The sequence below is a fragment of the Macaca mulatta genome, chromosome 17 (genome assembly GCF_049350105.2).
Source record: "Macaca mulatta isolate MMU2019108-1 chromosome 17, T2T-MMU8v2.0, whole genome shotgun sequence".
In the NCBI taxonomy this organism is placed as follows: Eukaryota; Metazoa; Chordata; class Mammalia; order Primates; family Cercopithecidae; genus Macaca; species Macaca mulatta.
The window spans coordinates 24862780-24886239 of record NC_133422.1 but is presented as its reverse complement, the minus strand read 5'-3'; the positions used below and the strand labels follow the sequence as shown (position 1 = coordinate 24886239).

The 23460-nt window shown below is 45.4% G+C and overlaps 1 protein-coding gene across 1 annotated transcript in view; it reads left to right on the top strand.

The window, feature by feature from the left end:
* The first annotated feature begins 3454 nt into the window (after positions 1 to 3454).
* The window catches only part of ERICH6B (glutamate rich 6B), a 52604-nt gene continuing 32598 nt past the window's right edge, over positions 3455 to 23460 (top strand). The window contains exons 1-5 of the mRNA XM_077974329.1: positions 3455 to 4164; positions 9501 to 9549; positions 12949 to 13118; positions 18417 to 18479; positions 19418 to 19459. Of these exons, the coding sequence (XP_077830455.1) occupies positions 3507 to 4164; positions 9501 to 9549; positions 12949 to 13118; positions 18417 to 18479; positions 19418 to 19459 (982 nt within the window). The 5' untranslated portion in view covers positions 3455 to 3506. The remainder of the gene's footprint in view (positions 4165 to 9500; positions 9550 to 12948; positions 13119 to 18416; positions 18480 to 19417; positions 19460 to 23460) is intronic.

The following is a 23460-nucleotide window of genomic DNA, read 5'->3' as shown; positions in this document are numbered from 1 at the left end:
GGTGAGAAATTCTTATAGCAAGAAATTACTTAGCAAGTACAATGTATGTTATTTGGGTGTTGGAGACCCTAAAACCCTGACTTTACCACACAACCTATGAATGGAACAAAATTACACTGGTACCCCCTAAATTTTTTCAAAATAAAGAAAAAAATAAATAAAATGAAACTGGATTTTACAAGGAAGTGCACAGATGGATCTGGGAGAAGGTTCAGGAGCCTGACTGGAGTTTGGTCAAGCAAAGAATCCTTGTCACCACTCTTCAATTGCTCTCGCCATCCCAGCTCTGTCTTAGGGCAAGGCAGCAGAAGCCAATGGGAATTAGAAGTGGACGGCGATAATAGGTGTGTGTTGAGGTTTTAGATGAATAAAGCTGAAGGGGCCTCCTTTACAATGGAAGAGGCTTCTGCAGACATCGGTGCGGGTGGGTCCCAAAGCTTTCCGGAGCTCACCCTTTGCCCCAAAGATAGTGTCCTCCACCATCAGCTCATGTATTATTTATACCTCACCTCCTCCAAAAAGCACTGGAGGCAGCCTACCTGAAAACATATTCATATACTACAGAGCCATAAAATGAAGAATAAAAGGGCAAGTCAACTGCAGGCACAGCTTCCAGTCCCCGCTGCTTCTTAACTGTCTAGCAAATGGCCACGGGAATCCTCTTGCTCCAGAGTTGCTTTAATCCCAACACTTTCGCCATCACCACTGTGAAGCAAAACTTATGGGAAGCCATCAATTTGGACGAGGCCCCTGCATCAGGTCCCAGTAGGCAAGACCAAAAACCAGAATGGAGTCACTCATGCTAAGTGCCATATAATCAAAGTGAAACTGCAAGGAAACAGATAGATCCCAGAACAGCACAGTTTTTCCTGAAAACAGGAGATTCCAGTCTACCTGAGTGAGAATAATAAGCAAGTCCTCTCTCTGCTTTAACCCTTACCAAAAAAAGTAACCTGAAGTAACCCGATGTTAGCCAATCCACTTTTTTTTATTGCTGTTTCTGTGTTCTCACCTCACAGAGCCCGCTGTTTTGCTACTGCCTGGTGGGAGCTCTCATTCTGTTTGTAAAATGGTTCTATTCATGAATCATGAATAAAAGCCAATTCAATTAATAACTAAATTTGTTGCAATTTTCTCTTTTGATGCCACCCAACACAATGATGCTTCATGATGGGTTTTAAAACTCTCCATGCACCGGCTTCCCTTTTACTGCTACCATCTTTGTCACCTCTCAGCACCATCAGCTTTCCCTGCCCCAGGCAGATCCGGTTACTCCCTACCCTCAACCACTGACCTTTTAAGCCATCAGGCTACCAGTGAGGCCTTGTTTTCCTCTCCACCAACTCTTTCAGTCAGTTATTTCCCAGAGTTACATTCTGTGAAGCTATCACAAGGTAGGTTCTCTGGAAATAGACTGTAAAATGCAAACTGCTGAGATGCAACTGTTGAGATACAAAATGTTTCTTGGGGTCAACCCCTGGAGGAAAAAGGGAGAGGAAGCAGGCCTGGCCCAGATGGAGATGGCACCTGTGGAGTAGGCTTGGTGAGCCTTGGTCAGCCTGCCGGAGAGCTCTGGGGTGAATGTGGCCTCTCAGAGGTGCGCTGCCTGGTAGCCTTTCTTCCTCCACCTTGCCTGGTGCTCAGATACAGGCTGCCCCAAGAAGGGCATCACTACCAGAAAGGGAATCTGCAGCTGAGGCACATCCTGAAGGAGCTGGCAGCTGGGGCCACCTGTTGACCACACTTCTCACCGCTGGGCAGCAAGTCCTTCTTTGAAAAGGGGATCTGGACAGTGTACTTCTCTGTTCCCTGCCCCAGGCTAACCCTATCAGAATCCAGCAATCCAAGGGCTCCAACAGTGATGTGGGTGGGTAAATGTGCCATTTGCCCATGATAAATGGCCTTGTCCATCACACCCCTCATCTTGGACCTCATGCTGCATTTGCTAAAATTGATCCTGGTGGTCTCATCTGGCTGGTTCCCTAGAACAGAGTTTCCCACTCAGACAACCAGAAAGAGGCATGCCAAGATATGTATCTCTTAAGTCCCCAGAGCAAGCAGAAGGATTCTGGGCCAGTTGCCTCTTCAGTCTGTCCTGTTGCGCAGAATAAATGTCATTTTTAAACCTTCAAGGTGCACTGCTATACAGCCACCTCTTCTTGGCCCTTCATTCAGTCACTGGCCGTATGTTTATTGGACATCTATTATGCACCAGGCTCCAAGCTAACCATCAGAGATACAGCGGGGAATGGGTTATAGAAGGTCACTATCATTGAGACATTTACACCTAGTGGAAGAGAAAAACTGAACAAGAACACACAGAAATGGACACATAATTAGACACAGTGATAAGTGCTGTAAAAGAGAGTAACAGGGTGGGGGCAGGGGAGGAAGGATGGGGATAGATAAGGCCAGAAAGACAGGCAGGCATGGGACGAAGTTGGCATCGTATTCTAAGCACAACAGAAAGCCACTGGGAGATTTTAAGCAAAGGAAATCCTGATTTGATTTATATTTTTACGAGAACACTCTTTGCAGCAAGTGACTAGCAGAGCAGTGGCAGGGGTCTCAGGAAAACCAGTAATTCAGTCTAGAGATGGCGTGTTCACCATGGGGAATCACAGTGGGCCACAGTGGAGAGGAGGGGGAGTGGAAGAATTCAAAATCTATTTTCAAAAAAGAATGACACTGACCCCACCCACCTTTAAGGAGCTTATACTGTTGGAAGGACAAATGTGCTAACAATTTAATATAGCAAAATAGTTACTTTAATTAAAAAAAAAATAGAAGACATGGATGGAGCAGAAGAGGGAGTCTGGAAGTCTTCATGGAGGAGTCAAGATGCTCAGTGTTAAAACATATGTAGCATTTGCCTGGTGAGCTGAGGGCAGATGGTGCTGCGGGCAGGGCTGACAGTGCATGTGGTAGCCATGAGGATGTACCCCACAGACTTCTGACTACAGGGGCCTGAACTGACCAGAAGCCCCAGACACTGTGTCCATCCCACGCTGTGGGAACCCTTCCATTGTGTTGGTCACTTGTGTTTAGAAATCTGTTTTTTGTGACTCCTTTCTCCCCAGATTTCAAGCTCCTGGAAGACAGTCTCGGTCTTATTTATTGTGGCAATAAATACTTAATGAGAAATAAAAATCTTCTCTAGCAATAGCACCACTAAACAATGATTGCTTTCCAGCCCTCCCCGTTGACTTCATATTGTGCAGCAATTTCAAAGGCCTGGCCTTCAGATGTGGTCTCCCTACCCAGCTCGTTGAGGGTAAGCCTCCATTCCCTCTTCTTGTGCCTTTTTCACTGGCCACTAGGTACTGATATGCATACTTAAAGAACCCTCCAAAGACTACCGAATGAAATAAGTGAATAGAAATGGGTTTAAATCAATATGCAGTTGCTATTACTGGTTAATAGGATTTTATTCCTTTCTTGGATACAGGATGATAAAGTGACGTTGGCTGCTGCAGAAGGAGTTCACCACCTACGACTTCCCCAGCATGTCGGCTGAAAATAATCAGTTATCAGGAGCATCACCTCCTCACCCTCCCACAACTCCCCAATGTTCCACACAGACCTTACCTTCAGAGAAAGAGGATACTGAAGTAGAACTAGATGAGGAAAGTCTACAGGATGAATCTCCAGTTTCTCCAGAGGGAGAGTCTGGGGAGGACAAAGAGTATCTGGAGGAAGAAGAGGACCTGGAAGAGGAAGAGGATCTGGTGAAGGAAGAATACTTGAAGGAGGAAGAGCATCTGGGGAAGGAAGAGCATCTGGAGGAGGAAGAGTATTTGGGGAAGGAAGGGTATCTGGAGGAGGAAGAGTATATTGAGGAGGAAGAGTATCTGGGGAAGGAAGGGTATCTGCAGGAGGAAGAGTATCTGGAGAAGAAAGAGCATCTGGAGGAGGAAGAGTATCTGGGGAAGGAAGGGTATCTGGAGAAGGAAGGGTATCTGGAGAAGGAAGAGTATATTGAGGAGGAAGATTATCTGGGGAAGAAAGGGTATCTGGATGAGGAAGAGTATCTGGGGAAGGAATGGTATCTAGAAGAGGAAAAGGCTCTGGAAAAGGAAGAGATTCTGGAGGAGGAAGAAGCTCTGGAGGAGGAAGACAATCTGGATGGAAAAGAAAATCTGTATAAAAAGTATCTGAAAGAAGGTGAGTATCTGGAGGAGGGAGAGCATCTATGGGAGGAAAAGTATCTGAAAGGGAGAGAAGGTCTGGATGAAGAAGAGTATCTGGAAGGGGATGAGTATCTGGAGGAGGGCCTCCCAAAGGATGGTAGCTCTAGTTTACCAGGATGCCCAGGAAAAAAGCACAAACGCGAGAGAGAGCCAGAGCACAAATTGTCAACCCTATCCATGGTGCTGACAGGTAGGAAGACTCATTTACTGACCAAGTTCTGCTCACAACTATAATATAATAGCCTTGCCCCAAAGCACTGCACCAACAAAGCAGGCAGGAAGACTTCATAAACATAAACCATCTGTTTATAATAATAATTGTTATTTGTATCTTTCCTTTTTCATATTACACAAGTAATACATGTTCATTGCAGATGCTTTAGAAACTATATATAAGCAGGCGAGGAGCAGTGGCTCACACCTGCAATCCCAGAAGTTTGGGAGGCCAAGGCGAGAGGATTGTGTGAAGCCAGAAGTTTGAGGCCAGCCTGGGCAACATAGCAACACCTCATCTCTACAAAAAATTTTAAAATTTAGTCGGGTGTGGTGGCACACACCTGTGATCCCAGCTACTCAGGAGGCTGAGATGGGAGGATCACTTGAGCTCAGGATTTTGAGCAGCCTGGGTGACAGAATGCTCATCTCTAAAAAAAAAAAAAAAGAGAGAGAAAGAGAGAGAAGAAAGAAATAAACTATAGATAAGCAAAAAGAAGAAAGCAAAAATCACCACCACTTGACTATCAGATTTGATAATCACTTTCCACACTTGTGATTATATCTTCCCCAGACTTATTCTATATATGTACACACACACATACATGTATTTATATACACATATATATACACATACACACACCCCTTTTGTAAAAAGATCAAGCTTTATGTTGTGTTTGTGACCTGCTTTTAAAGATACACTTATTTATATAAATATTATGTATAAACACTATACATATATGAATATCATTTAATATTATATACATTTAAAATATTAAGCTTTCTAATAATTTTAATGACTGCATCACATTGTATTGTATTGATAAGCTATATTATTTTTAATCAATCTTCTATTATTGACCATTTATTGCTTCCAATGTTTTGTTCCTTTTTTAAAATGGCATTTTGGTGAACTGTTTATCAGAGATCTCTATTTCCTGGAATACATTCCTACACTCTGTTGCTAGGTCAACAGACACTGGTATGCTTCTCAGGATACCCATACATCCCCCTTAAAGGAATCATTTTAGTCTGGGGGTAAGTATTTGACTTTAGAGTGATTTTTCTCATCCAAGGGCTAAAGTTTTTTCAACACTGTTTCAGCTACTGGCAGCATTTCCTCATGTTGGGTTTTATTATTTGGCAGCAGCCTCCTTGTGCTGTTTGCTGGCAGTGATTAATGTGCTTTTGCTCATATGTCCCTGTAGTGTCTTCTCTTGATGTTGTGACTGCATGGCCATATTCTACTAGGTACAGAAATGTAAAGGTTCAGGTCACCTACATCATCTTCATGCTGGCCTATAAGTAGAACTAAACTATTGGTTCTGCTACCAACTGCAAGCATCCTAGGCAGCCCGAATTTTTAAATTCCTAAAAATCTGATTACACTCAACCTACATCCTAAAAGCTGGGTGTTATCAGCAGCCACACAGGCATTTACTATTACATCCCTCTCCATCAAATCAGATGTACCATCCTTGATTCCTACTCCCCTCCTGGAAATTTAGTTGTTGCATTAGAGAGGTAATTCCGCTATTGCTGGGAAACTCTCTTTTCTGTGTGCCTCTACCATTAAGTTTCCTCTTGGAATCCTAATATCCCTGCTGTTCAAGTATCAAATGTAATTCTAATACTGAAAAATAGCATTCAGGGCTTTTTCTCTTGCACGGTATGAATCAAGCATTCTTAACATGTTCCCTCTATGTGCTGGATCTTAGTAAATATATTACCCACTAGAGTAGGACAAATACAATGCTGTCAAGCGAATGGAATTGTGTATAAAGCAAACACTTTGAAAATAAATGTCCTGCTAACAAAAATTGGAGAGGCACTGAAGAAACACCAGGGAGATGCTGAAATGCCTTTCAAGGCTCATGAAAGAATGTCTTGGTTTATGAAATTCTAGGGCTTCAAGACAGATTGTACAAAACAGGTTAAGAAAAAATTTATAAGAAATTTCTTAACTTTTAAAAAAATATATATCAATATTTTTAGGTAGAATATTCTCCTAATACCCTTAAGATATAACTTCGTTTACCCTTGTGTTGAACCTCAGTAACTAACAAGAGTGCCTTCCTCACCTATAGCAGATGCTCAGTACATGTAAATTGAATCAAGTGATCATATTCACTTCCTAGAGCCAGTCACACTCACATATACATGGGTGCCCACAAATTCTTTTAAACCTTATCAATTAATTGGCATCTATAAAATGAGCCCTAGATATGACAAATGGGCTTATCTCTCATGCCGATGCATTAACTACTAGAGGTTAGTGGAAAACTACGCTGAGAAGAATTCTGAGGCCTTGTCGGGGCTCAGCAGCAAAGAGTGCTGTGATCAACTAGTAATGTCTGCCACAGGAACAGACAGTAAAGGGGGTGTCTGAATGCCATTTATTTATCTACTTAATAGCAAATAGGAGTCTGTCATGAAGAGCACATTTTCCTTTCTCTCAGGAGCTTGACTGCCTAGGTTTGAAAGCCAGCTCTCTCCCTCTCACTAGTTGCATGAGCTTGGGCAAGTGACTTAACCTCTCCATGTCTTGTTTGTCTTCATTGTAAATAGGAACAGCATTAGCCCTACCTCATAGGATGTGTGGGAGGATTAAAGTGATTTAATTAGGTAAATCATTAAGAGATATGCCAGGCACATAGCATTTTAGGCCCAAGAAAGTGTTGGCCATTGTAAGTATTATTATATTACATGATGTATTATTATTCCCTTGCCATTGACTTGTGACTGGCCACACACCCCTAGCCACATTACCTGCTTTGTGAAATGGACATAACCAAAAGATGAGACACAATGAATCAGGCTGTGGGAGGGATCTACACCCTCCACTCATCCACCCTACAGGCCGGTCAACTTCAGAGACTCCCACAGCCCTGGACAAATCAGTTTACATCAGACTAACAACCCCCACCCACCTCTCTTCCTTAAAGGCTTGATTCCCCCCAAAGTTTATGGGGAAATCCACTAAAATTAGGTGAGCAACTTGAATATAAATGTAGCATCAACTGCCAGTGAATAATTGGTTAGTTGCATCTGATTGGCCTGCTGGGGGAGTTCAGATTTTGGATGCACAACATGGGTGTGAGTGCTGTGGTGTCCAAGTCAGAAAATCCAGCACACGGTGGGGCCTAGACGTTGGGCATGTCACTTATCATCTCTAGGTTTCAGTTTCCCCATGTGCAAAAGCACCTTTCTCACAGTGGGTTGCAATAAGTAAATGAAGTAACATATCTGAAACTGCTTTGAAACTCCCCTGTACCATGCAATTGTAAGTATAAAATACTCTTCTAATCTTACAAGAAGAGAGGTGCTAGATGAGCCTCCAGGCTACATTGCTCTCCTGCTGCCGTAGAACATACTATAGAGTGAAACCACCCCACAATGAGACCCCTTTTAGTTTTTTTAGTACCCAAGACGTTCCTAATGATAAATTCTGCCTTGTGGCAAATAATGCTATAGAGATGTCACAGTACATTGATTTTGATTCATCATGTTTTTGCCTCATCTTTTGATATACATAATGCATCGAATTTTATTTTCTTTACCCTGCTAGCTCTTCCTCAGCAGCTCCAAATGCTGTCTGGCCTAACGGCTATAATTCAGTTGCCATTTCCAGTTGAGAGCTGGTGTCCCAACTACCATTTCCAACAGGGAACCTAGCAATTCTGGAAATTTCAGAAAAAGGTGCAAGAGACACTAACAAGGCAGAGATGAGAAAGCCAGCCAACTTTTCATGCAAGGACGTTCACCTCTGTGACCTTGAGTCAACCACTGGTGGGTGGGGGGATGCTGAGCCCCAGAGCCGGTTGCCGATGCCTCCACTGTGCTCCCAAAAGAACAGAATTATTTTCTGTATGTGTGTTGGTCCAGTGAAAGTTAGGGAACATAGTCTGATGGCATAGGGTACATATTGTATATTTCACAATCTCTATCTCCTTTAATTGTCCCAACCATTTTCTCTTCCTGCCCATTTCACAGATGAGCAACTTTGAGCTAGAAAGAGCGCGTGTGACTACCCCCAAGGTCACAGAAAATCATTAGAACAGCCAGGACAGGCTCCCAAACTTTCTCTCCTCTTCTAGTCGCTTCTCCTTCTTTCCTCCCTTCCTTCCTCCTTTCATGCTTTGTTTCTGCTTTTTAATAAGTTGTGTACCTATTTTAATTTTAGAAAAGGGACATCAAAAAAAAAATCTTCTTGTTCCTTTCTTTAAAAAATGAAAAATGTGAAAAGAGTAGAAAGACAACCCCCAACCTGTGAACATTCAAATATAAATAAAGCTAATTCACACTTAAGTGATTTGTATTCTGTCTCCTTGCCGCCATTGTTTGCATTTGTGATAGTGATGGTCCTTGTTGTGTGGTATGGTTTTTACCATTTTAAACATGCTGTCTATACAAGGTAGTATTTTACTTTTGTAACTTAGTATTATAACTTCACCATTTGCCCATGTTGCTTAATTGTTAGAGACATCATTTTAATAGCCAAGGGATATTCCTCAATACTATTTTGTTGCATGGGTAAGCTATGGATAAGGGAAGTGTTCACATTTCCTTTTCCAATTCAAATGTTCTGGTTCTTGTTTCTCTATTGCTTCCCCTGTTGCCATTTTGTATTATCAGAGTTGGTGGCATATTTTATCTTTATCCCAAGTGTACAAGAAATTCTTGATGCCTTATCACTCAAGGCAAACAATCAGGTGATTACGGGGACACAAGCAGGTCCTTTAAAATTAAAATTAATTCTTAAAATACATATATGCCCTGTACCTCAGTCACCTCTGCTGGACAGACGTCCTTCATCCCGAGACAGAGGGAGGCTTCTGGGATAACGATAGAGATAAGCAAAGCAAACTTGAATTTCCAAAATCCATGATCGCCTGAAAAGTATCGTCTTGAGTTCTCACTAATTTTATAAAATTTCAACCTACTAATTTTTAAAGGAAACCATTAAGAGACACTACTAAAGAAAAGTAAAAATAGAAAATTTCTATAACGAGGGCCCTCTCCACATACTTAACAACACATTTTTAAATAGAAAGATGCTTTTTTGCCAATATTGTTTTTTATTCTTTTTTCCAATAGAACCCAAGGCAAGTTATTCGTCACAAACCATGCTTCTTCGTGATGCAAGGTAATAGTTTTCTTTTGGGATAAATCAGGTGGAAACTCCTCCTTAGGGACAATGTTTCAGCAGCCCGTGGAGAACCCAAGACGGGGCGTGGCACGGAGTAGGGGAGGAAGGAGAAGTTTACTGGGGCTCCCAGAAGTTACAACCCTGCTTGCCTCTGCCACTCAGTCACTCACAGGGGAGGGGTGGGTCCCAAGATCAGTGTCCTGGGTGCTCAGAACCACTAGAGATGAAAGGGGCAGAGGTTGTCTGAGCCTGGGGAGAAGGTCTCAACCAGGAGAGACTGCAAAGGGCTCGCAAGCAGTGCTCTCAGGGAAGCAGATGACTGAATGTCCCCAAGGGAAGGTGCAGTTTCTCCAGGAAGAGAATAGGTTTAGGCATATTTCCAAGGCGTGAATTCTCATTCAGTGAATACTCATTAAAATCCTGTGACAGGACTTGGCACACACTAGACGGTCAATGAAGTATCTGTGGAATAAGTGAGCCTCTGTGGAATATGCTGGGCCTGCTACGTGCCCAGCTGCAGGGGTCCAAAAGCCTTGTCCTTGGCTTTTTGTCTTGTCCCCTACACTTTTTCCCCAAAGGATAATTTATCTCCACTAGATCTAAAAAAAGCACAGCGCCAGTTTAGTTACGGCGAGAAGCAGGAATGAAATCCCAGTTTTGCCAAGTAGGGGACCCATAAGTTACAACTTGAGGGCACAGGGCTCCCACGCAGGGCTGTCCCTTGACCTGGCGAGGCAGCCCCGCTCCAGCTCTATTCCCCGCTGCACACCTCCAGGGATGCTGCAAGGCCTCTGACAGGTAACTCCACTGCAGGTGATGCACAAATGAGGGAGTGGCTTTCCAAAAGCCCCCATTCACCCCATTCGCTGACACTCAAAGCAAGTGAAGCAATGTGGTCAGACACAGTGAAGGGGCCCGACAGTGATGTGACCACCTTAAAAATATTGAGAACTGGGGCTTTGGAGCCAGACTGCCTGGGTTTGAAACTCAGCTCCTCCACCCAGGCAGCCACTTAATCTCCTTGTACCTCAGTTTCTTCACCTGTAAAATGGGTAGGGGAAGAGTTCCAGCCTCACGGGGTTTTGGTGAGGATGAAATGTATATTTACTGAGCAGGAGGCTGAACAGTGACCAGCAGACAGCACACTCTCAGTAAGTGCCGCAGATCCGTGTCATCCTCCATTCTGCACCCCACGAACCACCAGGTAGAAAACTTAGCATGCCCTGAACAAGAGTCAGGATTCCTGGTCAGCTTTATTCCAAACACACACACCAAGCCAACCCTTTGTTCATATTTCAGCTGAGGGGGTTTCCAATGGGTTCCCGGGGCCCATGGAGAGCTGTGAGGATCAGAGAGGCCCTGGGGGGCCTTCCTGGTGTCCACATCAGGCTTGGGTCCCCAGGGGCCAGATCTGGGCCTCCAAGTTCTCAGAGAGGCCCAGGATATTCTTCACATGAGAAAGCTGAGAACCCAAACCTTCCACAGACTCCTTTAGGCAGTAAGTGTTACATTCACACGTGCACATGTGTGACAGGCAAGGGTTGGGGAAGGATAGCAGGTACAGATCAAGCGTGTCATGTGTCCCTTATAAACAGAAAGGCTATCAGCCACCCCAGGCCTGGAGCGGCTCCCTCTCTCACTTCCCCATTTACTGAAGATCCTCCAGGCACATGCCAGGCCCTCCCCTCGCTAAAGCACTACAGAAGCAGGCCTCGAGCAGTCCAACTCCCCAGGATCCAGGATCCAACGTCTCCACCCTGTGTCCTCTCCATCGCAATGGAACATGGGGCTAGTGTTCAGCCCAGGTGACTGGAACCTGGTTCTGCTTCCTGGGAGGTGAGCCCTGGCAGGAACTCCAGAAGACCCTGCGATGATCCAGCCTGGAGCAGGCACAACAGAGAGCGTATGGGGGGAAATGTACTTGATAATGGAAATGACCAGAGAAGCCAATATTATGAGATAACTCTCTAAGTTTGTTTGGCAGATTTGACTTTTCTAAGTCCTTTCATGAGAACTGGCATCATCTCTGTAGTCCCAGTGGGCACCAGGTGAGTGAGGTATGACAGTTATCATCTCGCTAGAAGGATAAAGAAACTGAGGCCCTGGAGAGTCTACTCACCTGGCCCTGGGGTCTGGAGCAGGACAAGAGTTGCCACGGACCTGAGGAATTCACCTGCATCCACCTGTTCTGAATCCCTGCGGTCACCTGACCTAGGACCCAAACATCCGGCCACTTACCCAGGGGCCCCTTCTTGATGGTGTGTCCTAAGAACATAGCTGCTCAGCCCCAGCCTGCAGGGCTGGCACAGACCCAAGCTCCCCTACTTGTCCCTCAGAGGCACCTGCAAGATCTGCCTGTAACTCCTATAGACCCTGAAGGGAGCCTTCCCAGGGCACCCACCTGCGAGAACAAACAGCCTCTGCTCTCTCCCTCCACCTCTTTGCCTGAGCCCTTACCCAGACTCCAGCCCTTAACCCACTCCCCGCCCCTACACTGAGTTCCCTGGTGCAGATGGGGACAGGCCTAACTTACTTCCTCTGCAAGAGTAACAGCAAACAAGTAACTTACCCCAAGTGCCTCCACTATGTTGCAAGGGCCAACATTTAAGCTCAAGTGTCAAGAGCTGACACCAAAGTCTATGCCTTTGCTACCAACCATAGTCACCACCTATTTATATGTTGGGGATTTTTTTCTTGTGCCCATCTCTGCCAACTGGACCAGTTGACATGAAATAACTCCAGAGCCAAAACACCCCCAAAGACCCCTCTCATTCATTTGAATTAATTTCTTGCCCCTAGTTAAAAGCCAGAGACTCCTGAGAAAGAACACAGTGTGGATTGATGTGTCAGGGTCATCCCTCTTGATCCTAAGCTGCCAGGCAGTGGAACCTGCACCTCACACCCAGTGCCCTGCCCTCAGGTCCTTTGGAAAGCCTTCTTAATGGTGGTGGTGTTTGTGGTGAGCCGATTGCAGGGACAGACCTCAGTGCTTAATTTTAAACTGCTGCAGCATCTAATTCAGTATCTTTTCCACTCTGCCCAAAACAACCGTGAGGCAGGGAGAGGCACCAGAATAAGCAGGGTTGTGAGCCAGGAAAGAAGGAGACTGTTCTGGAACATCTGTCAGTTATGACCACCTGGCCCAGTGGCCTTTGAAGGCAGCCACAGATCCTCTCATGGTTTAGTGAAGCAGCAGTGGCAATGTGTGGCTCTGCTGCCCAGAGTGACACACTGGCCGATTTTTCATGATTCACAGCTCGTCTCTTCAAACCTCGAGACGTCCATCATCCGGGTCTGGATGTCAAGAGCACCCCTTCAACCCCTAGCGTGCCTTAGGAGGGGTTCCTGACCTGGCCCCTGTCTGGAAGTTGACCTTCCTGTTCTCCCCTCTGGCAGGAGCCCAGACGCTGGCCCCTCTCAAGCGACCAACTTCTTGACTGTCCCGTTGATTTCCATGACCCCTTCTGCCATCTCTGAATCTGCCACAGAGTCTTCTGAGTCGCTTCTGACATTGTACAGGAGGAGCCAGGCCAGTCAAACGGACTGGCACTATGGCGGAACTGCCGGTGAGGAAAGCTGAGCTCTGTCGGCGAGGCCCGGCTGGGCTCTGTGGGCTGGGGGAGTAATGGTCTTGCAGCATTTTGTGCATGTGAAATATTGTAGCTTGAGTATTGCCTCTCACGCTAATGATATCCTACTGTTTCCGTTGCCCTCTGAGGTCTCATTTTGGGTAAGTTGTTAACTCCTCTCCTAGCCTTGCTTCCCGTTTCCTCCCATCCCAGACCTCCCTCAGAGAAAGAGCATCAGCAAAGTGCTGAAACAAATAGCTTCTTCCATCTTTCCGTCTCCTCCCCTGTTTTTCATTCATCTTCCTATTCTTGTTCTACATGAACACAGGCACGATTTCCCTCAGGGACACAGGCCATTTTCTTCCCAGATTATACACTGGCTCCCTGGGGTGACAGGCCATATCCAGATAATCATGTGGAAAATGGAAAATGGAAAATGGGACATGGGCCCACCACCGACAGTCTCAGCGTGAGGTCGAAGCCAGCCCTGATTCAGAACCCACCAAAACTATCTATGTAGCGAACCTTCGTGGCTACAGCTCAGACACACAGGAGAGAGTCTGGCAAAATTGCATTAAGGGTCTTCACTCTCTACCCAATTAAGCCCCGAAATCCTCACTCTGGGACCCTGGGGGTGGAAGACCGAATAGCATTTCTTGCCATTATTAATGATTTAAATCCAGCCTTAGTGGGATCGATCCATCACTGATTCACAGATTTATTTCACATCTGTAGTCATGGCAGCAGTAAATTAGATTCCCCCGTCACCTCCCCTCCCTGCCCCTATCCATGGCTGCTAAATTTTGTAGCTCCAATGTGGTTAAATGAGATTAGGAGGCAGAAACCCTGTAAGAGAGAATGGAGAGGCAGAGGACAGGCACACACTGCCAGCATGTGCCGAGGAGTGTTCCACAGGCTACATTGGTTCACTGGGAACCTTTTTCAGTTCTGTGTGCTCCCCCAGAGCCCCAAGAACTGGAACTATCTCAAAGTCAGTAAGCATGACCACCAAGAAAATCTGAGCATTTATGTAAATATTCATAAGAAGGATTCTGAAAGTCATTTACTGAGTAATTGCCAGTCAAGTGCCAATGCTAAGCTTGAAAGGATGTGGGAGAGGAGAAAGGTAATGGGAAAAGTCTGGGGTATGCAACAGAGGGGACTTGAGCCTATTCACACCACTGTGGACCCAGCCCATGGGCTGGCCACATGCCTGAAGAGGGCGACAAAGAGGAACCAGGAAGCACAAAACTGAAAATGTAGCTTTCTAGCGCTTATCAGAACCCCTGCCGGAAACATCCTGGAATCTGCATTCTTAACCAGATCCCCAGAAGCTGCTCAGGGACATGAACGATGAGGAACTGGAGAACCTCTAGTTTAAGATGAATTGGTTTCAAGGCTCCCTCTTCCAAAGCATGATTTTATTATGGGATTGTTCAACCACAATGAGTCAAAAATGGTGTTCCACATGGCTCAGCCTTTCTCGACAAACAGGACTTTGGCCAAATATGGAGGAAAAAATACCCAGGTAAATCCTCGGGACCTATGACTGCAGAGGGTGGCAGGTCTGACACGGAAAGGCTGCAACAGGCACAGGAAGTGCTTCGTGATCCATATAAGGAGACGCTCTGGAGGACCGGAAACACTAGTTATGGCCTCATGTATCTATCCAGGCACAGAGCAGGATTATAAACCAAGTCAGCCAGAAATTCTAACACAGAGCATTATATCCATGCTCACAGAAATCCTCCAGACTTAGTGCCTGGTACATAGTAAGCATGAATATTTAATAAATACTTGTGAAATTGTTGTTGAGCCCTCATCTGATTCAAGGTCAGATCATGGTGATAAAAGGGTATATACTACTACAAAAAAATTAGTCTTAGTAGGAAAGGAGCTCTGTAGATAGAAATATGTACACATAGAGACATTGTGTGTATAGAAATGTGGCTGAGAATATGCAGAGGTGTAAGCAGAGGTCAGATGGTGTATTAGTCTGTTTCCATGCTGCTGATAAAGACATACCTGAGACTGGGTAATTTATAAAGAAAAAGACGTTTGATGGACTCACAGTTCCACGTGGCTGGGGAGGCCTCACAATCATGGCAGAAGGGAAAGGCACGTCTTACATGGCAGCAGCCGAGAGAGAGAACTGAGAACCAAAGGAAAGAAGTTTCCCCTTATAAAATAATCAGGTTCATGAGACTTATTCATCACTACAAGAACAGTATGGGGGAAACCACCCCCATGATTCAGTTATCTCCCAGTAGGTCCCTCCCACAATACATGGGAATTACGAAAGCTACAATTCAAGATGAGATTTGGGTAGGGACACAGCCAAACCATATCAGATGGGGAAGAGGATTGACAGCTCTCAAAAGTACAAACTGGTGTGTTTCCTTCAGTGGACTCAGATTTTGAAATATCACATACAGAGGTTAAAAAGATGAGGATGCTCTCAACAATAAATACAGGAAAATGGCTGTGAACTTTAAGAATAGTGTCAGGAAAGCTGAATCAATCCCAGGATAAACATTCTTACCAAAACAGAATAATAATAATAGTGATCATACAGGCAGCAGCAAAAGACAAAGGCCCATTTAAAACAGAATTGAGCCAAAAAAAAAATCAAGACAGACAGGCTAGTACTGTTTAGTGTAGTGTTGATGAACGATTCAGGGAAAAATCAAGTTGTTCAATTGCTATTTAATTTTGACTTCGATGTAAAAAAAAAATTATTCTCAAACTGAAAAGAGTGCAACAAAATTAGGTGAGAAATAGCAGGAACTAAAGATTGGTGAAAAGAAATCAAAAGAGAATGGTAACTGCTGTCTCCTGATCTGGATAAAATATACTCCAGAATGTGTACATAGTGAAAGAATAGCTTAATCTTGCTTCTGGTTTTTGAGGAATTGTGGGGAGTTGGTGAAATGAGTCTGTGACCAATCTGGGACAAATACTGAGAGCAAAATGATCGCAAGAAACCAGCCTAAGATCAATAGAAGCCAATCACATAATACTGGCTTTGAGGTCACTTTTTGACAAGGTTATCAGATTAGGGAACTGTGGAAACCCCATAGGGCGCAATTCCACGAGACATTTCATTTTCAAAGGCTTCCTGATGTTCCTGGACAAGATAGAGATATATTAGGTGGGTGCTACTGTAAGATGATGTCATCACTAATAATAACTGATTGAACAGCACTCCAAGATACTGTTTCATAGATCAGAATCGACCCGGTTTCCAGCAGAGAGCCGTGGGGCTCTGTCCAGTACAAAATTTTTTATAATAGGCTTGGATGCAGATTTAGAAGGAATATTTATATTTATAGATGCCCTGCAGCTGTTGAATGCTGAGGATAACATAATCAGATTCTAAAAGATTTTGGCAGGCAGAAACATTGGACCAGAATTAGCTAGATAAAAGATACTGGTCATTGATATTAGATCCTGCTATCAGGCCCCCAAAAACAGCAGGCTGGAGAAGTGCAGAGTGAGGAAGCCCTGTTTGTTGTTAGATGCTTTCTTCAACCACAAGCTCAATAGTATAATTGATATCACTGCCAGAAAAGTTAACACAACCAGATACAACTGAAAGGTTATGTGAAGAGGATTTCATCCTGCTCTGCCCCACACTGGAGTGCCATCGCTGGAATGGCGCATTCAGTTTGGGGGATACCACACTCTCTAAGAACTAGAAGCAGCTTGGTGGGGGCTCAACAAAAAGGCTGGTGTCCTGGACAGTAAACTGCCAACTACCTCACACAAAGAACTGCTGAAGCAAAGGACGATGTTAAGTCTGGAAGACACATGACTCTGAGATGTAAAAACTGACTTTAAATATTTGACAATCTGCCACACAAAACCAAGACCTGAGTCTTACACTCCAGACTGAAGGGCTAGAATAGGACACTAATGCAATCCTACGGAAATATTTTAAGAAAAGAAATTATACCTAACAGTCAGAACTGTGCCATGGCACAGTGAGTTTTCTTGAAATTGGAGAGCTCCTTGTCTGCAGAAGTGCCGGCCTCTTGCTGAAGAACTAATAGGCACTGATACGGCAAGTGTTCAAAGTCCTCTTAATGCCACAGGCCACCACACAAGGCCATAAGCTGGTGGAGCAGTTTACTTGGCTTTTTCATCATGGCCCTATTAGTCCCCGCTATTAAGAATGGAATGGGCTGGGCGCAATGGCTCACGCCTGTAATCCCAGCACTTTGGGAGGCTGAGGCAGGTGGATCACCTGAGGTCAGGAGTTTGAGACCATCCTGGTCAACATGGCAAAACCCCGCCTCTACTAAAAATACAAAAAGTAGCCAGGTGTGGTGGCACACGCCTGTAGTCCCAGCTACTCAGGAGGCTGAGGCAGGAGAATGACTCGAACCCGGGAGGTGGAGGTTGCAGTGAGCGGAGATCGCACCGCTACCCTCCAACCTGGGCAACAGAGTGAGACTCTGTCTCAAAAAAAAATAATGGAATGTAGGGTGTGTGTGTGTGTGTGTGTGTGTGTCTGTGAGTGTGTGTACACAAGAATGTAGGGTGTGTGTGTGTGTGTGTGTGTCTGTGAGTGTGTGTACACAGGAATGTAGGGTGTGTGTGTGTCTGTCTGTGAGTGTGTGTACACACACATGTACACACATGTATTTAGCATTTAGGAGTAGGAAGACAAATACCAGGGAAAGAGGAAAAAGGAACAAGGATCATAAAGTTCCAGAAGACAGAAAACAAGGGTAATCAAGAACTTACAAAAGTCCTAATGTATATATACAGTAGCTTCCCATTGCAAATCTTAGCAGATCTATCCTAGGCAATCCCCATGTTTCCCATCCAGTCCCCATTACACACCCCGTGGTCACAGAGCAGACACGCTACTTCGTACAGTGACAGGCACACCACATTGTATGTCTACATGGCCTTGGAGCCACTTGGTTCTATGGTTCCTACAGCAGGAGGGATACCTCTAAAGTCTTCCTCTTACCCTGCCTCAGCCCTTCCAGCTATCCTGAGGTCCGAAACTAGCCTCATGATAACCAGATTAGAAGGCCACAACAGGGTTACATTTTCTGATCACTAATTTATTGCAATCCTAGAGTGATTTACCAAAGCCAAAGGGGTTGGGGTGCAGTGGGGCATCTATATATGCCAGCTGTACCCACCAGCCTCAGTTGCCCCAAACTGTTGACCAGCTTTGGGTGCCAAGAAAGAACCTGAGGCCCCAAATACCCAGTATGAATCCACTGGAAAATGTAAGGTTTAAATCATTAATAGCCATCCTCTTCTGCCTTTTAACAGTAAAATCTTTAAAATCGAAATCAGAAACAGAACAAGAAACCACCACGAAGCCTGCTCCGAAAGGTAAAGTTTATGATGATTTTAAATGATCTGTAGAAGTTAGTCATCCATCCTGGAGAAGGTAAGAAGCACAAAATCAGCCTGCCCCCAACCAAGGAGAGCAGGCTGTTGGCCATTTTAAAACAGAGCAGGCTTAATGGAGGCCAATGGCCAAGACATTATTTCTGGAATTTAATGTCAAGGCTCCAGGCTCAGGTAAGACATTGAGCCAGAGAGTTAAGTGCTCTGGCATTTTGAAAGGAGAGGAAACAATATTTGTCACTGCAATTAGGAGGGAAGATAATGGTGTTACCCATACTTAGTTCATGCAATGACATTTACTATATCCCTACTGTATATGAGGCAGGATATAAAGTAGACAAAACCCATCTCACCCTCTCAGAACCTGAACTCTAGTGGGCAAGATACAATAAGAATAAAGGGAGGGGAATCAATATTCAGTGAACATGTGCTGCAGGCCTCCAACTGCTGAAGATCAAGGAAGCCTCTTATCCTAAAACACGTGCACTCCACCCTGAGGCTTCCCAGCTATCTAGGAGGTGATTTTTAAATTGATTCCATAAGGGATTAAAAGGTCTGGACTAGTTCACCATACCGTATCCTGTTAATAATTTTTCCTCGCCCGGCGCGGTGGCTCACGCCTATAATCCCAGCACTTTGGGAGGCTGAGACGGGCGGATCACGAGGTCAGGAGATCGAGACCATCCTGGCTAACACGGTGAAACCCCATCTCTACTAAAAAATACAAAAAAACTAGCCGGGCGTGGTGGCGCCGCCTGTAGTCCCAGCTACTCGGGAGGCTGAGGCAGGAGAATGGCGTGAACCCGGGAGGCGGAGCTTGCAGTGAGCCGAGATCCGGCCACCGCACTCCAGCCTGGGCAGCAGAGCGAGACTCCGTCTCAAAAAAAAAAAAAAGAATAATTTTTCCTATTCTTTTTTAGAGTGTGTTAACACTAAAGTACAGCAAAAAGAGGAAGAAAATGGTGAGCATCTGACGTAATATATCCAAAGATCCCTGCTTTCTGCAGAGTGCCCTAGGTGGGGAAGGTGCCCCTGGCAGGTGGCTCCCTCTGTGATCCAGCATGCCCCTGGGCCCAGAGGGGACTGAGGGGCATCCTGGGCATATGGCCCCCGAACCTCCTCAAGGAGGCTGAAACGAGAAACAGAGAGAGGGTCTCTGAAGGGACAGGACTGAAAGTCCATCTTCCTACTCAAAAGCTTGGGATAGGGACTCCCACATTTAAGAGCATCCGGGGGGTTGCTGGATTCCCTGAGACCCGGGAAGCAGGCTTGACTGGGATACCTGCACCTCCCCAGATAGACTCAGGGTCCTATGGCATCTTGGTAAGGAATAAATTGGAGCCCCTCCAAGTGGTGTCTTAAAGGTTTATTAAATGCTTATTAAGAGGGGGTTGGTTGAATCCTACAAGGGGGAAGAACAGGGGAGAATCCTTAGGTAGCAGAATCCCAACTTGTGAGCATCACTCCCCAAAACAAAAGCCTGCAATTAACCAGACCCATCCTCATTAGAACACAATTTAGGGACTAAGATCTGTTTTACTTAAACAAAGGGGTAGTGGGAGAGGGATCAGGTCTTACATACACACAACAGCTGCTATACTCCCATCCCCACCCCATGGCTTATCAAATAAACCCTTATAAACTCCAGAGTATGCATCCCACCCAACTCATCACACTGCCAGAAGGGTACTGATAAATAGCTTTCTCCATCTTATTCCATTTCCATGGGCATTTTAGAGCTGCGATGCTCAAATTTTAATATGCAGGACAACTACCTGGGAATCTTGTTTAAAAGCAGATTCTCATTCAGCAGATCTGAGATTTGAGATCTGACTTTTCTTTTTTCTTTAGACAGGGTCTCCCTCTGTTGCCCAGTAGTGTGAGAACAGCTCACAACATCCTCCACCTCCCAGGTTCAAGTGATTCTCCCACTTCAGCCTCCTGAGTGGCTGGGACCACCGGCACATGCCACCATGCCTGGCTAATTTTTTATTATTAAAGAGACTAGGTCTCACTATGTCGCCCAGGCTTGTCTCAGCTTCTGGGCTCAAGCAATCCTCCCTCCTCAGCTTCCCAAAGTGCTGGGATGCTAGACGTGAGCCACTGTGCCTGGCCAGATTTGGTCTTTCTAACAAGCTTCCTTATCCACGGACCACACTTTGAGTAGCTAGATTTTAGAAAAGTTTATAGATTTGTACCACAGCAGCCACCAGCCTAACCTGACCCTTTAGCCATCTGCCTAGGATAGTAGGGAATTCACTGTGAAACATGGAGAAGGTGAAAACAGGATCGAGTTTCATCTGTGTGCTTGTCAATCAGAGGCACTGGGTTGCTCATTTCTCAGAGATAGCTCTGGGCTAGTCACTTACTGCTTCTCCCCAACCTTTCCTCATCTACTGTTAAAGAAAAAAGTATTCATTGATACTTGTTAAAGCCCAGTAAGTAGACTTTATTCAGAACCACTGTGGTAAGTTTAGAGACCACAGCAATGAGATTTTGCAGGAGGGGAAAGAGCTTGGGCTCAAGTCCAAATACAGCGTGGGCAAGTGAGAAATTATACCCAAGGAGCAGGGTAGAGGTCAGTGGATGGAAAATCACTAAGAGGAAAGCATGGGGAATTCTGAATAAACCAACCTAATCGGATTCTTGCTGAAGATGGGTCAGGTGATCAGATATTAACCAGATGATGGTGGAGGATGAAGAACCTCATTAGATATTGAGGGAGAGCAGATATTGAGGGTAGGGGTTCTTGTTAAACCAACTTAGCAGGGTTCTTGCTAAAACTGGATTTTATAAGGAAGTGCACAGATGGGCCTAGGAAAAGATTCGGGAGCCCGACTAAAGTTTGGTCAAGCAAAGAATCTTTGTCACATAATGTGGGAATTAAAATATTAACCCCTCAGGGCAAATACACACAGCTCATTTATCCCAAATTCAAGAACGATCATTCAGTCAAGAAAAATGTTAAGAGGTTGGGTGCAGTGGCTCATGCCTGTAATCCGAGCACTTTAGGAGGCCGAGAAGGAAGGATCACTTGAGGCCAAGAGTTTGAGACTAGCCTGGGCAACATAGCAAGACCTCATCTCTACAAAAAATTTAAAAATTAATCAGGCATGGTGGTGTGTGCCTGTAGTCCCAGCTACTCAGGAGACTGAGGTGGGAGTATTGTCACAGTTAGCCATGATCACAACACTGCAATTCACCCTGGGCTACAGAGACAGACCCTGTCCCTAAAACTTTTCTTACATAAAAAAGAAAAATGGTAGAGGAGAGGCACTTGAAGAAGGAAGAGTTAAGATTTGTTCTTAATCCCAGTACTTTGGGAGGCTGAGGCCAGCGGATCACGAGCTCAAGAGGTAGAGACCATCCTGGCCAACATGGGAGAACCCCGTCTCTACTAAAAATACAAAAATTAGCTGGGCATGATGGCATGTGCCCGTAATCCCAGCTACTCAGGAAGCTGAAGCAGGAGAATCAGTTGAACCCAGGAGGCAGAGGTTGCAGTGATCCAAGATCATGCCACCGCACTCCAGCCTGGCAACAGGCCGTCTCAAAAAAAAAAAAGATTTGTTTTTAATCAGACCATGGGAAGACATGCTCCACCTGGGGAACAGTGTGTGCTAGCATTGACCTACATTAGCACTAGTCCTCTGAGCCACCCTCAAGATGAGTCTTATTGTCCCATTGCACAGATACGGAGCTGGGGTGCAAGGGGGACACACAACAGTGACATGCCGGAAGTGCCCCAGGTTCCGGACGACAGAACCACCACTCGAACTTGGCCTGAGACTCCCCCCGGCCCTTCCCATCCTCCCGTAGAGTGACTTCAGGAGGAGATAATGATATCACTAGAAGAGAGGTAGAGGTTGACAGATGTCCCCAAAGGGAAAGTTAATTAGAAATAAGGCTTTTTCTTCTCACTCAGTCCCAGTGACAGCTATGATACTGCTTATTTACACTTGACATGTTGACAGTGCCCAGCCATGTTAATAAGCTTACTTATTACTTTGAATCGAATGCTCCTGAGCACCACTGTTGAGTATTCAGCGCTGCCAAGTTCACCTTCTTCCCGTGATAAACACCTCCTTTTGTACCACCTCACATTATTATTCAATATGCATTATTCAAAAATTTTAAAAACTACTAAGATATGGCAATCGCAAATGATGGGAAGTTGTTGAGTTACCAGGCCACAGCCGTACTCATCTCCATCTCGGGCAGGCACATCTGCGGCAGTCTCAGAGCATCTTCCACAACAGCCTGCTCCTTGGTCTCTCAGGCCCCTTGTCTACCAGTTCATTCATTTCTCCTCTCTACTGCCACCCACAAGGAGCTTCCCCAGTGCTTGCTTGAATTCCCAAGGATTCTTGCTGGGTTTTCCTCCGTGGTTTTTTTTTAAAACTTCCTTGGTCATGTCCATGGCAGACAGTTCAGGAACACACAGTGTTTTTAGAATCAAGCTGAGCATGCCCTTGCCTTTGCCCTGTCGTGGGTATGCCAGGGGGGGTGGCATTGTGTGCACCTGTGGGAAGTGATGGAAGAATTCCCAGGGAATTCTGGAAGCGTGGGGCCCACCTCATACGCGGCAAGTCTGTCAGGCACAAGCCAAGGCTGCAGGAGAAGGTTTGCAAGCAGAGAGGCCCCAGGCCTGTGTGGGTAAAGGCAGCCCCAGCTCAGTAAAATTCTCCATCCCAGGAGGAGCCTGAAGGAGTCAGAGTTTTTGCCACAGAGCCAAAATTGGGAAGAACAACAAAAGTAATGTGTAGAGATCACAAAGAACATCCCATCTCTGTCCCCAAAGGCATAAGAAGGACACAAAATCAGTCTAGGGCCAACCTGGCAGGGTTCCCAGGCTCTCCGGAGGGGCTAGCTGGAAAGGGCTGGTGTCATCAGAAGCTGAGCCAATCGGCCACCCTCATTTTCCTGGGGGCCCAATTATCATGCCAGAGCCACTTCCTCTGAG